Raw genomic sequence first — 15,595 nt, forward strand, 5'->3', positions numbered from 1 at the left:
TCGGTCCACCTCAGCCGAGCCCGATCACTCTCGAAGCCTTCAACACGGCCTCCACCTCGAGCTAATGCGGTGCATAAGTCCGGTCTAATATGCAGACATCGGCTGCATGGCCCCTTTTCCGTCTCGGGTGGGCTGTGCTTCCCTGGGTCGAAGGGCCTTTTGCGCACCTCGTCTCCGTCCGCCCTGATTGGAACCGGTGCTGATCCCGAGGCTAAATGCAAACGATTAGTCGTAAGTGACGCCGCTTGGCGCTCGATGGGGGTGGGAAGGAAACAGAAATTTCGTGGACCCCGTTTGATTTGTATATATAACCAGGGGTCCATCCTCGATACCCCCTACGGAGGAGACTTTTGCAACCTTGTTTTAAGGTAGTGATCAGCCTGGTTATCTTGATCTGACGTCTCCGGCCGTTGAGATCATCCCCCTACTACATCCAGACCAGCATCTTATTACGACATACTTCTCGACGCCCAATTACACCTCGGCTCTCCCGCTTGTTTACTAAACACCGCAACCATTTCACCATCACTCGTACTCATCCCCCCGCATATCGCAAGCAAACTTCGGCCCTCCCATATGGCAACCGAGAAGGGGGATAGCGGGCCCTCAGTGATTGAGGCGCCTGAAAGTCGCACCATCCCGTTCTGGCGTCTACTCACCGACCAGGGTGTGGTAACCCAGGAGATCATCGACTACCACTATCCTGGCTCTGGCACGGATGAGGATCCCTATGCGGTAACATGGCTTCCTAATGATCCCCGCAATCCGATGCAGTTCAGCGCGGCCAAGAAATGGTCTTTCACTATGGTGATGGCCCTCGCAACCCTGGCTGTTGCCCTGGTCTCGTCCGGATACACTGGTGGTGTCCTTGAGATTGAAGAACAATTTGGAATTGGCACAGAAGTTGCAACGCTCGGTGTTTCCCTCTTCGTCCTCGGTTTCGCAGTTGGTATGTCTTTCATATACCTGTGCAGCCCTCCACATACAGCTAACAAGTAACTAGGCCCCTTGCTATGGGCCCCTCTTAGTGAGATGTTTGGCCGGCAAATCATCTTCTTCTTTACGTACATGGCTCTTACTGCCTTCAGCGCAGGCAGTGCCGGCTCGCAAAACACATGGACCATGATCATTCTCCGCTTCTTCGCTGGTTCCTTTGGGTCGTCTCCCATGACCAATGCAGGTGGTGTTATTGCCGATATGTTTGCGGCCAAGGACCGTGGTATTGCCACGAGTCTGTTCGCTGCGGCGCCTTTCCTCGGTAGGCTCCATTCCTGATCTCTCAACTCTCATCGCCCGCAGCTAACATAAGCATCATAGGTCCCGTTCTTGGCCCCATTATTGGCGGATTCCTGGGAATGAATGCGGGATGGAGATGGGTGATGGGCTTTCTCGGTGCCTTCTCTGGATTCGTCTGGATTATTGGTTCTCTCACCGTTCCTGAGACTTATGCGCCAGTGCTTCTTCGTCGCCGCGCCGAGAGACTGAGCCAGCTCACTGGTAAGGTGTACCGGAGCAAGCTGGACATTGACCAGGGCAAGACGACAATCAAACAAGCATTCAAAACCGCCCTGTCCCGTCCTTGGATCTTGTTGTTCCGTGAGCCAATTGTGTTCCTGTTGTCTCTTTACATTGCCATTGTCTACGGTACCCTGTACATGTTGTTTGACGCCTACCCCATTGTCTTCCAGGAGTACCGTGGCTGGAACCAGGGAGTTGGCAGTCTGCCTTTCTTGGGTATCATGGTTGGAATGCTTGCTGCTGTCGCCTATAACATCTGGGATAACAAGCGCTATGTCCGGGCACAGGAGGCGCACGGTGGTTTTGCGCCTCCGGAGGCCCGTCTACCCCCCTGCATGGTGGCCTCTATTGCTGTCCCGATCGGTCTCTTCTGGTTCGCATGGACTGACGCTCCGTCCGTTCACTGGATGGCCAGTATCGCTGCCGGTGCTCCATTCGGGTTTGGTCTGGTTTTGGTGTTCCTGAGCAACCTGTCTTACCTGATTGACACGTACACGATCTTTGCCGCGTCCGTCCTGGCGGCCAACTCTGTCATGCGGTCTATTTTCGGTGCTGTGTTCCCCCTGTTCACCACCTACATGTACGAGAACCTCGGTATCCACTGGGCCACCTGTGTCCCGGCTTTTCTGGCCCTTGCCTGTGTGCCGTTCCCCTTCCTCTTCTACAAATACGGCCCTGCTATCCGCACTCGTTGCAAGTACGCCGCCGAGTCCGACGCCTTCATGCGCAAGATGCTGGAGCAGCTCGCGAAGAAGCCCGATCCGGAGGAGGAAGTTATGGCGGAAGAGAAATTCGACCGTACTGAGGCTCCTGCTCCTGGGGTAGAGGCTGACGACTCCGACTCTAGCACCGAAGCACATATGCCTGAGGCTCATCGCACTCAGAGCAAGGCTTCGGTTCGGACGGCGAAGCAGTCGCTCTACGAGGGCAACCCCTATGATATCGACCGGGTGCACACCCGCGAGTCATTCAAGCAATGAGTCTAGTCTCCATCTGCGGGACCCGACTCAACCATACATTTACTATCGACCTTGTGAATAATCTTTAGTACTTATTACACTCTCCTCCACACCTACACCCTCGACAAATCCACATATTTATGGACTGTCGACACGAGATGCGAATGATGGCAAGAAGAAAAAGTCTGTGAATTGTTAGATGACTTGCATGGTGATATACCCAGTTTGATGTTTGCTTTGGCATTTCAGTTCGCATTAGCATGATAGATGGCGGTGAATTTTTTTTTATTGAACGCATAGGGGGCAATACAGCCCTACCAGTGATATAATGAGATAATTGCAATATATACTATGACTCATATTGTTCTATTATAAGCCTGTCAGCAACTATGTAGTAGTCAACAAAAGTTTAAGCCTCCCCGGATAAGTGACTCCGGGACGATCGCTATCTCCGACCGATCGGAGGGAGATAATCTCTCCCCGATCCTCGGCTACCGCGGGCTTATGCGCTGCCGACCCTGATAGCCTTTGAAACTTTTTCCTCCAGGGCAGTGTTAGATTTCGTCAATCTATTACTTCTTCCTATTATTTTCCATGTCTGCCTGAATTTACTTTATAAGTGATACATCTCATCGGGCTTCTCGCTGGCTGGTGGCTAACGCAGCAAAGACGTGGCTGTTCTGCTTCCGGACTAACTATTTACTTATCGCCTTGCGCCCGTCGAGTCATTAACTTATTCTCCCTGGGGGAAGTCCGTCAGCAGGACACTCCACAACTCGCCTTTACTTCGCAATTCAAACTTCCCCCAAACACTCCCTCCCTTCTAAACATATTCGCCCATATCGCAACACTCTATATATATTATTTACATCCTCCTTAGCGACATCAACACCCACCAAAATGAACAACCACCACTTCCTCATCCGCCGAATACAACCACTCTGGTCCCTCCGACGCCAACCACCACGAAGAAACTTCTCCTCGACCCCTCGAAACGCAGAACCTCACCACAACTCCGTTCCTGAAAAACCCCACCCTCCAGCGAACAACCCACAGCCGGCTCCCACAGTGTCTGGCCCGGTCGCATCGACCACCGCCCCGGCCCCCGGATCGGTATCCGCATCGCGAGCATTCATCCAGAGAATCCAGGCTGGCCCGGTTGGACGAGTGGCGCGAGCGTATGCGCGCGTGCAGGAGAGACGACCCTACCGGACGCAAGTGATCAGTACGATTGTGGTGTATCTGTGTGGTGATCTGGGTGCGCAGTTGTTGTTTCCACCGGATAATGGTTCATCCCGGGAGGAGCAGACAAGTGAGCAGAAGGAAGAAGCAGGGGGCAATGCTGGAGGAGTTGGAGGAGGGTATGATCCGTGGCGGACGGTGCGGCATCTGACGGTAGGAGTGGGGAGTGCGGTTCCGACGTATAAATGGTGAGTGTCGCGGTAGTTATATGGTGGGGATTGCTATGCGATGATGGCTAATTCAGAGGCGGAGTTAGGTTCATGTTCCTGCACCACAACTTCAACTACTCGTCCAAATTTCTCTCCATCCTGACCAAGGTCTGCGTGCAGCAGGCAGTGTTCACTCCCGTATTCAATACCTATTTCTTCGGTCTGCAGTCGTTGATGACGGGCAAGTCGTTGGAGGAGACCTTTGAGCGGCTCAAGGTCGCTTTGCCGACGAGTATTTCGAATAGTGTGAAGCTGTGGCCGGCCGTAACGGCATTCAGCTTCATGTATGTGGGGCCTCAGTTCCGGAGTATCTTTTCCGGTGTCATTGCTGTTGGATGGCAGACGTATTTGAGTTGGTTGAATCAGAAGGCGGCGCGCAAGGTCGAGGCAGAGAGGATGGCGTCGGTGGAGGTGAGTGCTGGTGTTGGTGCGGTGGCTATGAAGGCGTAATTGCCATTCATTCTTTATTTTCCTTTGTGTGATTCATTTCGACTCTTTGATATCCCTGCGATGTATTGGCGGATTTGGTTTTGATAGAAATATAGACTCCCTCGGTTATGGATTAGCCGGCGACTTGTTTAGGAGAGTGAGCAAGCAGTACATAGATAGACTTGAATAGAGATATCATTAGCAGAGATACCCTTGATAATAATTGAGACATGACAATAATAATAAGAGAAGAAAGAATACATAATATTAATTAAATCATGGCCTGACCATCATAATCATATGACGTGAGACGATCCGAGCGCCCAGACCCGAACTTTGGATCTCGTCGCGACTCTTCCTTCTCAATGCCACCATCTTCCACCACACGCGGCATGATTCCCTCCTTCGCATTGCAGGCATGTCCTGCCCTCCACCAGCAGCATCTCCTGTAATCCCCGGCGCCTTCAATGACAGCGACGACAGCAGCAGCAGCAACACCACAGATTACGGCTCCGATTTCTCTCCGGAAGAAGACGCGCTGCTGACCGACCTGCTCGCCAAGATCGCCCCGGATCGCCACGCGACTCCCCCAGCAGAAGAAGAACAAGCAAAAGCAGATCTACCTCCTTCTCAGATCGCACCTGTCATTCGAGACATCGAAGACCGGTATGCGGATCCCTCAAGCAGCCGGGTACCTAAGGTCCTGGGGCGCGAGAAGCCTACATGGCCGCAGCGGAATTGGGCGAACCGGCCGGGTGGCGGCAGCGCTGGCGCAAGATCAGCGGCGATTCCAGGCTACTACGGTCGTGCCGCGTCTGGTTAGTAGTTTCCCTTATCTCTTATTTATGTTTATTGTTTGTTCGTGGTGAGGAGATTGGAACAGGGTGGTGGCTGACGGTGGAACTTCCCTCGAAGCGTTTAGTTGAGCATCCGAATTCGACAGAAGGGCGTGAAAGAGAACGTGAACGCGAGGCAGCTCGTCATCAGGAACGGATAGAGAGGGAGAATAACAACAACAGCAGCAGCAGCAGCGACAATAATAATGAAAATACTGAGGTGGATACAAGGTCACCTGTGGAAAGGTTCCGACAGCCTCCGATGAAAGCCTTTTCAGTCACGGATCTGATCTCGCCGGCGTGGTGTGAGCTACAGTATTGGTATACACTGACCAAGTTTGGGCGCAAGCCGAGGACAGCGGCGATGAAGCTGGGAAGTAAAATCCACAAGACGCTTGAGGATGAGATCTACACGACGGTTCCCGTGGATATCACTACTAAGGAGGATGCGCTGGCCTTGCGGATTTGGAATATCATCCAGGGTCTGCGCATGCTGCGGGAGTTTGGGATTACTCGGGAGTTGGAGGTCTGGGGTTTGGTGGATGGTGAGCTGGTCACCGGCGTGATTGATCAGCTTTCCTATGACTGTCCTGACCCGGAGCTGGAGGCCACCGCTGCGACGTATTATGCTGATGTTGAGGCGTCGAGGGCTATCTTGCCTGAGTATCAGATGTCGTTGTCTGATTACTTGCTCTCCCCGACGGGCGGCGGGAGGCTTCTGTCTGAGGTATATGGGCAGGATGATACACCCGCGAAGGCAGAGGGCTCCGATATGGACATGGACATGAACATGGCCAGCAGCAGCCAGGAAACCGATAACTTCCCCCACCAGCCACGGATCTACCTCACCGACGTCAAGACACGCGGCAGCGGCTCCGTCCCAACCGTCAAGAGCTCCTCATTCCGACCTACTCTCCTCCAACTCCAACTCTACTACCACATGCTCAACCGCCTCGTCCTCAGCGACGACGTGACCATCGACCTCCTCGCCTCGCGATACAACCTGGACCCTAACCGCCCCTTCACCGACGCCTTCATCAACGAAGTCGGTGGTCTGAACGACCAATTCTTCGACGCCATGTCCTCCCAAGAATTCGACCCCGACTATATCCCCACCCCTCAAGACGCCATCGAGCATCCCCAGCGTCACCTCCACTCCTCCCAACCCCAACCCGACTCACACTCTTCCTCCCAGTCCTCCAGCGAAGACTCCACCACCATCCTCTTCACCCACAACACCCTCACCACCCTCTGGACCCTCATGAAATCCCACCTCCGTCTCACCTTCCTCCCCTCCCCGCCAACAGCCTCCCCCTCCATCCCCTCCGAATTCCAACCCCGCAGTCTAGACCCCTACCCCACCATCCTCTCTCCACTACTTACGGCACGATATATCTCCTCGAAGCCGAGTGCGGATCTCCAATCGCCCCGGGTGCTCGGGAGTAGGTCGTTCCTGTTCGATCCGACGTCCATGTCGTCGTATGTGGCGGATCAGATGCATTGGTGGCGCGGGGAGAGGGATCCTCGCGGTGTGGAGGTTATGGAGGCGTGGAAGTGTCGGATTTGTGATTTTAAGGATGATTGTGAGTGGAGGAGGGAGAGGGAGTGGTTGTTTGCGAATAGGAGAATGGGGAGGAAGAGTAAGGTTGAGGGGGGTGTGGAGGTTGGTGTTTGATTAGTATATACTAAGTACTATATGTGTATGTGACTTTTTAGGGGTGTTGGTTGTTTGGTTGGCGTTATGAATAGGGGAATAGAAAGAGGGATGGTGTTGGTGCTATGATATACTACTACTTACAACGACTCCATATAAACAGTCTTAGAGACGATGCTAATGAAGATTGAATAAATGTTCATATTCTCATGGATAGTAAGTATATCAAGGATATCGACAAGAACCAGAAATCCAGACAGCACACCAAAATTCAAAGAGGATACTTCCTCACCTCATCCTCCAACTCGACCCTCAACCCCCTATCCAGCTGTTCCCGATGCTTGCCATCCAAAAACTCCAACAACACATCCCCATACCTCTCCCGTCCCTTATAAACCGCGACATCATCACCCCAACTCCTCACCGCAGAAGCCAACCTGCCCGGCACATACTCCTCCTCCACAATCCGCGTAATGGGTTCAAAATACGTCCTTATCGTAAACACCACGCCTCCCGACCTCGGCAACCGTCTTAGACTCTGCCTCTCAGACCGGAACCAGTGATTCTCAATGGCCTTGTTCTTCTGCGCCGTGCTCCACGATACAACCTCCGCGTCCTCGGAGCCGATACTATGCGACCAGGGTAAACTGTCATCGACTTGGATGAAGTAGTTGTTCCGGAGAACAGGGTCTTCTGGTTTCAAGCGGCGGAAGAAATTCATCATGCCCTTTTCGAGTTTCTCGGTGTATTGCGGGACGGAGCCCGAGGTGTGGATTTCGGAGAGTCGCATGCCGTACTTGTCGGAGAGGCGCCAGAATCCGGCGAGGAGGATGGCGCCCGCGAGGAGGTAGTATTCGCCGTCGGGTCGTTCGATCATGATGGCGATGTCGTCTTGGATGAGGCGTGCGGCGATGGTCATGGGGTCTTCGGGGAGGGGGCGCTGGGTTATGTTGAAGGTTTCGTGGGTGATGAGGTTGGTTAGGCCTGTTGGGGTTCTTTGGAACATGGTTGGGTAGCGTTCGGGGAGGTAGGAGGTTAGCTCTTCGAGGAGCTCGATGGCTGCGTCCCATGCTTCTGGGGCGGTTTTGCAGCATTTGTCGCCGCGTTCTGCGATGCGACGGGCCTTGTCGGCGTGGTATTTGAGGTAGTGGTTGTCGAGTTCTAGTGAGATGGTTAGTATGTGAAGGTGTAGGGAGTGGGATAAGGGACGGATCTCACCAATCCATTCGTCCCATTTCATGCTGCGCAGGCCCATCGTGACGAAGTACTTGCTGTGGATGGTCAGATTGATTGCTGGCTGTAGATGTGCACTTGGCGGATCACTTACGGTCCATATCTAAATGGTCGGTAGGGAATGGGCTTGGTCGTGTGTACATCCCAGTCGGGATACGGTGATGCTGGCGGCCGTTTAAAGTCCGATGGGATCCACTCTACATTACTAGCATCAGTTACATGGACCTGTCTATGGGGGTTGCTGGCAGTAGCTCACCTCCCGGTTTCCGGGTAACTGCGACCGACTTCTTCTCGAGATCTGGGGTGGATGATCGGGGGACGTCTGGCTTGGATGTTGTCGTCCACCAGTGGAACGCTCGGGTGATGAGCCAGACGCCGATACTGGTTACCGCACTGATCAGGGCGATATCGTAGATGGGAGATTGGCCAAACTGAAGCGATTCAGAAAACATGATGACTGAAAATGGTTCACGGTGGTCGGAAACACGTCTGTGCTACCACCATGGCGGAAATAGTCCCGGGATGCCGGGGGATATGATATGTGATATATACGATGTAAGAGAGAGAGGATGGAACCAGCTATGCAGATGATGCGCAAGGTGCAAGCGCACCAATGAAGAAGGGCGCTTGGTGGGTTGCCAGAAGGGTTAATGCGATGCGAGGATGAACTCCAGCCAGAAGGTGTGGGTTTGAGATAACAGCCAGCGGGATTGATTGACGCTGCATTACCTGCAACCCTCTTATCGTCCGAGGATATCTTTCCCCAATGCGGCAAGGCCACCACACCGCCAGCCAAGCTCATTCGAGCATCGGCTGCAGCATGACCTCTTCTCTTCTGCAGGCGCGCATCCACCATACGAACAAGGGTAACCGGGGGAGATATCTATGTACAGTAGCTTGAACCCCACATTTCCATAGCCAACCTATGCAGCGTTTATTGTGACATCGCCGCGTCTCCGCAGCAGACAGTACTCGCCCCATTTCCGCCGAAGAGGCTCTGGGGTGATTGGCAAATCCGGAGTCCAGATCAACCGTCCCAGAAGGCCCGTCTGGGACGCGTCCAGGAAGCTATGACACGCCAGCTGCTCCCACTGCGTGTCCTCGTGGATGTAATCCGGCTCCAGCTCGGTGGCCTTCCGGCTCGGGAACTCCGAGTCTACCAGGAAGGAACATTGCGAGAGGTCGGTCTAAGCAAAAGATAAGCATGCGAGAGAGAGGAAGGAAAGACCAAGAACTTACGTATTTTCCGAGATCTTCTTCATTGCGATCGTTCATGCCCGTGGGAATCCGCGACGTCCCTTCAAAGAGCGCAGAGAAGTCCGCAGCCTCGGGAAACTCACCCGGAAGCAGTCCTCGGAATTCGCTGCGAACAAACTTGGCCCGCAGGTCGCTGGGGAGGAAGAAGGACGAGGGAAACCGGTACCACTCTTTGCCAAAACACACCGTATCGCCTGTTTGGGCGACTCCGGGCTGTGCCAACGGTTCGAATACCTTCAGCGGAGCATTGTAGGCGCTCATGATCCCGACAATCCGCAGGAGGCCAGAATTGAGGGCCATTAGGATTATTGACATAATCACTGCCAGCTTGATCTTCGGTAACATACTCCCAGCTGCCACATTGGGGTTACTGGAGCCAACGAACGACAGAATCATGTGAAAGGCGATGGACGCATTGAGCGCGAGGAATGGATATGCTGGGAACATGAACCGCTCTTCCTTATGCGGCTGAGCAGTGAAAATGGCGAACCACATGTAGAACGGGGTGATAAGCGTCACGGTTCTGAGCAAGGTCTGCACACTAGTCGCCTTGGGGCGGAAAAGCGCCTGAAGGGCAAGCAGCGGCGCAGCGGCCATAGCGAATGCAAACCAGATGTTGAAGTTGAGCAGCAAGTTCCGGATGTAGAAGGTCCAAGGCTCAACCCCGAAGATATCGGGACCTCTTCCCTCTCCGCCAAAAACGTTGTACGCAACGATGTTCCAGGGTACAATGACAAGTTTACGCAGGAAAGCGTAGTCTACAGCAATTTCAAGAGCCTAGGAGAGTTAGCCAAAACGCAAGATGGGGAGGCCATTCAGGAAGTCATACCAGAATTACAAAACACCTCATCGCGCCATCCAGAACGCTTAGGAACATCCCTCTCATGTTTGACGACAACAAGCCGATGACAACCTCCTCCAGTAGAAGAGGAAGCATGAGAGCCCCAGCAAACGGCCAGCCGACAATCGCCCCGAGCCCAAACCACATGATTCCCTGCGCCGTTTTCTGGCCATCTCGCCAATCCAAGAACGCCGTCAGACCCAGCATCGACATATACATGGTGAAGCTAGATGGTAGGAAGGCGGTTGACGCATGGAACATGCCCGGGGTGAATGCGACGACCATGAGGAAGAGAAGGCCGATACGGGGGCTCAAGGTACGACAGATGGCGGAGTAGAGACGGGTCTCGCAAGCAGCGCACACCAGCGCAAGGAAGCATCTGATCGCATAGAACTCTGCAGACTTGCTGCTTAGAGCAAACGATCCGATTTTGCCCACCAGGGCATGTGTAGAGACATACAGCCAGCTTCGGATCGAGTACACCGGGGAGTACTCCCACGTCTGAAGCCCGTATCCATGGTTGAGATAATGCGTTGGTTCCCAGAAGTTAAAGACTTCGTCACAATCCTGTATCGGCGCGTAGAGGGCTGAAATAACATTGGTGACAATGCAAAGGTAGAGTGCGATGTTCAATGGTAGGTAAAATGGCGGCGGCGGCGGCCTTTAGAATAGCACGACTTATTAGCAGTTGCGGATGGAAGATGCCAGCTGGAGGAATACTCATATACCGTTGTTTGGTGCGCGGAGTAGGCGCTGGCCCCTGCGGTCCAGAAGGGGCCTCGCCTGTCCTCCGAGCAGGTGCCATTCTAGCTTCTAGGAATGATTCACAGATGATGAATCCTCCTTTTGTCGCACTTGTGCTTGACGCCGTCGAATTAACGCGGTCGGAAAGAGAGTCCGGAATGAGTCCCGCGAGGCGGAAGAAGCGAGCAGCGCCGCTTATCGATAAGCGGCACCACGGCAACCCGCTTCTCCAGAACGAAAAAAAGTTCCCGTCGCAGTTTTATCACTCCTCCATTCCACCTTTTTCGCTTGTTTTTGGGGTGACTGTCCTTCGTGGTCCTTGGAGATTTCAAGATGAGTGATAAAAAGTTCCCTGCTCAGCCTCTGGGCTCTTCAGAAGTCCCCAATGAGGGTCCTCCTGTCAAAAGACCCTGCACCATCGATACGCCACCCATTGCCTTGACGCCAGCGGACGATGGAAGCGATTTCTACAATACTCCCTTGGCTGTCGGGACACCTGCGGACAGTAGCGCTGTGAAGGACCAGGTTGATGGCGCTCAGAATCCGACCAGTGAGCCGGATGCCGCTTCACAAATCCATCCCCCCATTCCGGGTCTGAACCTGGTCAATGACAACGTCAAAGATCTGCAGCAACCACAGACGACCACAAATGCGGCCGGCGAGCAGAGCGATGCTGTCTCTACCAACCAGTCTGCCCCCGAACAGGCTGAGCCCGAGAGGATGGAGGAAACTAAGGCGGAGCCCGCTACCGATGCTATGGATGTGGATGCCAATGAGAAGCAGGAGACCCAACAACCAGCGGAGGCACCTGCCACTAATGGTGTTGAGGCTGCCCAGGAAGAAGAAGAAGACGACGAGCACCCCGAGTGGGAAATCGATTCCTCTCCCTACGAATCCTCATCCGACGACTCCTCCACAGATTCTTCCGATGACAGCGACGACGACGAAGACTACCCCATTCTGAGCCCCGAAGAACAAGCACGGATATTGATGCAGGCCGAACTTGGCTCTGACGACGAAGGCGATGGAAAAGGCAAAACCGGCGGCCATCTGAGAACAGCGAACGAAATGCCCGAAGAAGCACCTCCCATCCCTGAGGTTACCATCACACCCGAGATGAAAATTGTGCATCTGGGTCAGGTGGAGGCGATTGTTGAGAACACACTCCTCATTACCGCCAACACCAGCGGCGAATACCAAGTGCTCGAAGCCGGCTCGCTACTCTGTCTGGAGAACCGCAGTGTCGCCGGTGTAGTCTCCGAGACTCTCGGAAGGGTCGAGAACCCTCTGTATGCCGTTCGGTACCCGACCGCGGCCGCCATCACCGAGCGTGGCCTGTCCAAGGGCACACATGTCTACTATGTCGAGGAACACTCCACCTTCGTCTTCACTCAACCCCTCAAGGGCCTGAAGGGAAGCGATGCCTCCAACTTCCACGATGAAGAGATCGCCGAGGACGAAGTCGAATTCTCCGACGACGAAGCGGAGGCAGAGTACAAGCGCAAGCTCAAGCAGAAGCGCCAGGAAAAGAAGGACTCTCGGAACGAAAACGGCCCAGCAAGAGGCAGAAGAAACCCCCCAGGACCCTCCAAGCTCGGCCAAAGCGAACTGAACTACGACGACAACCCCGCTGACGACGGCTACACTCCGCTGGCCCGGCCGAAGAACCTGCACGAGATGATGCGCCAGCAGGAAGCCCCCGTTGAAGCCGACGGCCATTCCGGCCCCAGCAGAAACAACTCCGGCTTCCGCGGTGGTGGCCGTGGCCGTGGCCGAGGATATGATCGTGGAGGTCGCGGTGGTGGTGGCCGCGGTGGTCGTCCCTCCCACGAGTCGGCTCCTCACCATCAAGATCGTCAACAATCATACTACCAGCCCCAAGCGCAGGCCTCTCATCAGTCTCACCCTCAACCTCAACCCCACGCCTACCCTCAAGCAGCGTACCCCGCAAACCCGCAAGGCGCGTACGCTCTCCCTCAGCAGTTCCCTCCCTTCGGAGCCTTCCAGCCGCAACAACCCCAGGCGTACGGACAAGGTGCCATGCCAACAGCACCGTTCAATTTCCAGATGCCTTTCCAACAGGCCTATCAACAACCGAACCCGTACCAGCAGCTTCCTGGTAACGTGCACATCAACCCCTTGTTCCTGGCTGCCCTTCAGCAACAGCAACAACAGCAGCAACAGCAACAAGTACCGGGACAACAACAACCGCAACAACCGACGATGAACTTCGATCAAGTGAAAGCACAATTGGATCTTCTGCGGCAATTAAGTAACAACCAGAACCAGAACCAGGGACCTCCTCGTTCGTGATTTGTGATGATATGATTGATTGATCTATATATTGCTATATGCGTTCCCTTTTGGAAATGGATCCTGGCTATTATTCTCTTTTCTTTTGTTTAGTTATCCGGGTTCGGTTGCATTTTTGGAGCTACTAACTGGGCATCGTTTTTTGATTCGGTTCCGGATGGGTAATCAAAAAGTTTTATCTAATTCTGCACAATTGCTTCGCGCTTCTTTAGAACTTTCCAATATTATCATGGTCGAATGTACGGCGTACAGTGTACTGACATACGATACTAATGTCTCTGGATATGATGTGGGGGAAATATTTCTGGGTTTGTTTATGATACAGAAGAGTAAATTGTAATTAGAAAGCGTGATAATGCTATGCCATGCCATGTCATGTGTAATCGAGCTCACGACTCGTTCTGTTTGGCACTCTTCGCCAATACCCAGAAATTCTCCAGCTTCGCGCGGGCCAAGACATCCTTAGCTTGGGAATCCGTTTCACACACTCGCGCACCCAGCCATTTCCGGAACGCGCGGGTCTTGACCTGACCTTCCCAGACAAGTTCGCAGGTATTGTGACTAAGGTCTTTCAGTTCCCCGGTTTGCTCGTCTTCAGCTGCTAGCCAGGCGGCTTGGGCCTCGCGGTTGCCCTCGCGCACCGCGTTCGGGCCAGCGTTCTCGGTCCAGTCAATCCGGTTCATCATGAGCTTTCTGTAGTTGTTGATAGAGTGGGAGCCCCCCTCGACAATCACGAGGTTGAAGCGAGGGTGCATGACGCATACTCCTGTGAGAGCGTTCTGTTCGGCATTCTTGCTGATTTTGAAGCGGTTCCGCCCGTTGGCGAGGCTGTCGATTCGATAAACGGTCATTTGAATACCCTTCTCTGCATCGGCCTCCTGTTGCCGGGCAAGCTTCTCTCGGCGTTCTTCTTTGGTAAGTTTGCGCTCCGCGTTCGCAGTCTCGTGTTTCTCACGACGGTCTGCGATTTCCCGGTTCACGCGTGCCTCCACGGCCGTGGGATCCTTGACGGCTTGTTCACCCAGGACTCGCATCAGGTTCGATTTCTTGACCTTCGGTGGAGGCGCAGGCTCGAGACCCAGTCGGATCTTCGCTTGTTGTTCCTTCAAATCTGCCATGCGGCGCTGGCGACGGATCTTCGCCTGTTCCTTTGGCGTGAGATACATAGGCTTCTGTGCTGGTAGTAGCTTTTCCTGCGGAGGATCGAGAAGAACTGGGTGTTGTACGTATTGCGTGATAATCGAGTCAGGCGTGTCGATCTTGAGGTTTTGTTCATCTTCGATGCTAGAATAATCCTCGCCGTTTACTAGGCCTTCGTCCCACCATTCAATTGCAGGAGGGGCTGGCACGAGGAAAGCCTTTTCAACATCCAAGTCTTCATCAATCCCCGCCTGCCGTGCTCTCTCCGCAATCCGCTTCTTCATAGCCTCCAACTGAGCCTGCCGACGGAGAGCAGCGGCCTGCTGTATATATTTGCCCTTCTGGTTGAAAATGAGTTGTCGCGTTTGTCGGGGCTTCGCTACTGTTGCCTTCGGACCAAGGTTCGGGTCAAAGTATGGGTTGTTCTTGATTTCCTCTATAGACGGCCCCGATAGATCAAGTCCGGCTCGATCTGGCCTCCCCGCGGTAGCTGGCGATTCTGTACGTCGGCTCTTGTTTTGGGAAGTCTGCCGTCCTTTCGCACCCCGGAACTCGAGTGTATCGGAGAGCAAAGCGGGGTGAAGACCAACATCCAGACCACCTCGAGCTCGCGACGAGCCATCGTCTTCATCTTCGAATGGAGGAGGTTGAGGCGTCGGCGTAGGGGCGGGTCGTTGCGGAGGAGCAGCGTTGGCGCGACTGGTCGCTGCTGCCACTCTAGCTTTCATTTGTTCCAATCTCGACATGGCTGGACTGGCGGCAGGAGGCGTAGGGCTGGCACTTGATGCAGCCGGTGTAGGCGATGGCGATATACCCTTTGCCGCTTGAAGTCTGGCACGCACAGCTTCTGCTTTTGCTCTTGCTTCGGCCACCATTTTTTCAATATCAACCTTGCCCGCGGCAGGTGCGCCTTGGGCTGGCATGGGGGATCCATGATTGGAACGAGGTCTTTTCTGAGTGTTGTTGTCTTGGTCCTCGGGGTGAGGCCGCTTCAGCATGTTGCCTGATATGTCCGCCATGATCGGAGAGACAAATGAATGCTCCACTCACCCACGGAGATCAGCAGAGCGACCGACAGACTAGCGATGGGATCGAAGTGAGAGGGTCGAAGAAAGGCAGCTCAATAAGCAAGATCTGGGGCCGGTCGCGAAAAGACGTCAACAATCGAGACAAGGAAAGGATCTCAAATCACGGGGCGCTGCAAGTGCCAACGTGGGTCC

At 54.0% G+C, this 15,595-nt stretch overlaps 6 protein-coding genes across 6 annotated transcripts; 4 read left to right on the top strand and 2 right to left on the bottom strand.

Annotated features, from left to right (window-relative positions):
* Positions 1-450: 450 nt before the first annotated feature.
* On the top strand, positions 451-2,530 carry BO87DRAFT_213689 (MFS transporter). The gene is made up of 3 exons (XM_025618636.1): positions 451-949; positions 1,004-1,258; positions 1,318-2,530. The coding sequence occupies exons 1-3, from the start codon at positions 577-579 to the stop codon at positions 2,496-2,498; spliced, it is 1,809 nt and encodes a 602-aa protein (XP_025474091.1). The 5' UTR covers positions 451-576; the 3' UTR covers positions 2,499-2,530.
* A 505-nt stretch (positions 2,531-3,035) lies between these two features.
* On the top strand, positions 3,036-4,520 carry BO87DRAFT_370682 (Mpv17/PMP22 family protein). Its single transcript, XM_025622039.1, has 2 exons — positions 3,036-3,907; positions 3,976-4,520. The coding sequence occupies exons 1-2, from the start codon at positions 3,378-3,380 to the stop codon at positions 4,376-4,378; spliced, it is 933 nt and encodes a 310-aa protein (XP_025474092.1). The 5' UTR covers positions 3,036-3,377; the 3' UTR covers positions 4,379-4,520.
* A 216-nt stretch (positions 4,521-4,736) lies between these two features.
* BO87DRAFT_381223 (exonuclease V) lies at positions 4,737-7,032 on the top strand. Its single transcript, XM_025624478.1, has 2 exons — positions 4,737-5,175; positions 5,273-7,032. The coding sequence occupies exons 1-2, from the start codon at positions 5,026-5,028 to the stop codon at positions 6,866-6,868; spliced, it is 1,746 nt and encodes a 581-aa protein (XP_025474093.1). The 5' UTR covers positions 4,737-5,025; the 3' UTR covers positions 6,869-7,032.
* An 86-nt stretch (positions 7,033-7,118) lies between these two features.
* Positions 7,119-10,983, bottom strand: BO87DRAFT_402077 (dolichyl-P-Man:Man(6)GlcNAc(2)-PP-dolichol alpha-1,2-mannosyltransferase; the record flags this gene model as incomplete). Its single annotated transcript, XM_025625654.1, has 7 exons — positions 7,119-8,008; positions 8,066-8,118; positions 8,175-8,305; positions 9,025-9,267; positions 9,320-10,114; positions 10,167-10,839; positions 10,907-10,983. 7 exons carry the CDS (start codon positions 10,981-10,983, stop codon positions 7,119-7,121), a joined length of 2,862 nt encoding a protein of 953 aa, XP_025474094.1.
* A 191-nt stretch (positions 10,984-11,174) lies between these two features.
* Positions 11,175-13,574, top strand: BO87DRAFT_381224 (RNA-binding snoRNP assembly protein NAF1). Its single transcript, XM_025624479.1, has one exon. The coding sequence runs from the start codon at positions 11,256-11,258 to the stop codon at positions 13,233-13,235; it is 1,980 nt and encodes a 659-aa protein (XP_025474095.1). The 5' UTR covers positions 11,175-11,255; the 3' UTR covers positions 13,236-13,574.
* BO87DRAFT_381225 (U4/U6-U5 snRNP complex subunit PRP3) lies at positions 13,535-15,529 on the bottom strand. Its single transcript, XM_025624480.1, has one exon. It carries the CDS (start codon positions 15,392-15,394, stop codon positions 13,625-13,627), a length of 1,770 nt encoding a protein of 589 aa, XP_025474096.1. The 5' UTR covers positions 15,395-15,529; the 3' UTR covers positions 13,535-13,624.
* Positions 15,530-15,595: the final 66 nt, after the last annotated feature.

Source organism: Aspergillus neoniger (assembly GCF_003184625.1).
Source record: "Aspergillus neoniger CBS 115656 unplaced genomic scaffold BO87scaffold_63, whole genome shotgun sequence".
Classification (NCBI taxonomy): Eukaryota; Fungi; Ascomycota; class Eurotiomycetes; order Eurotiales; family Aspergillaceae; genus Aspergillus; species Aspergillus neoniger.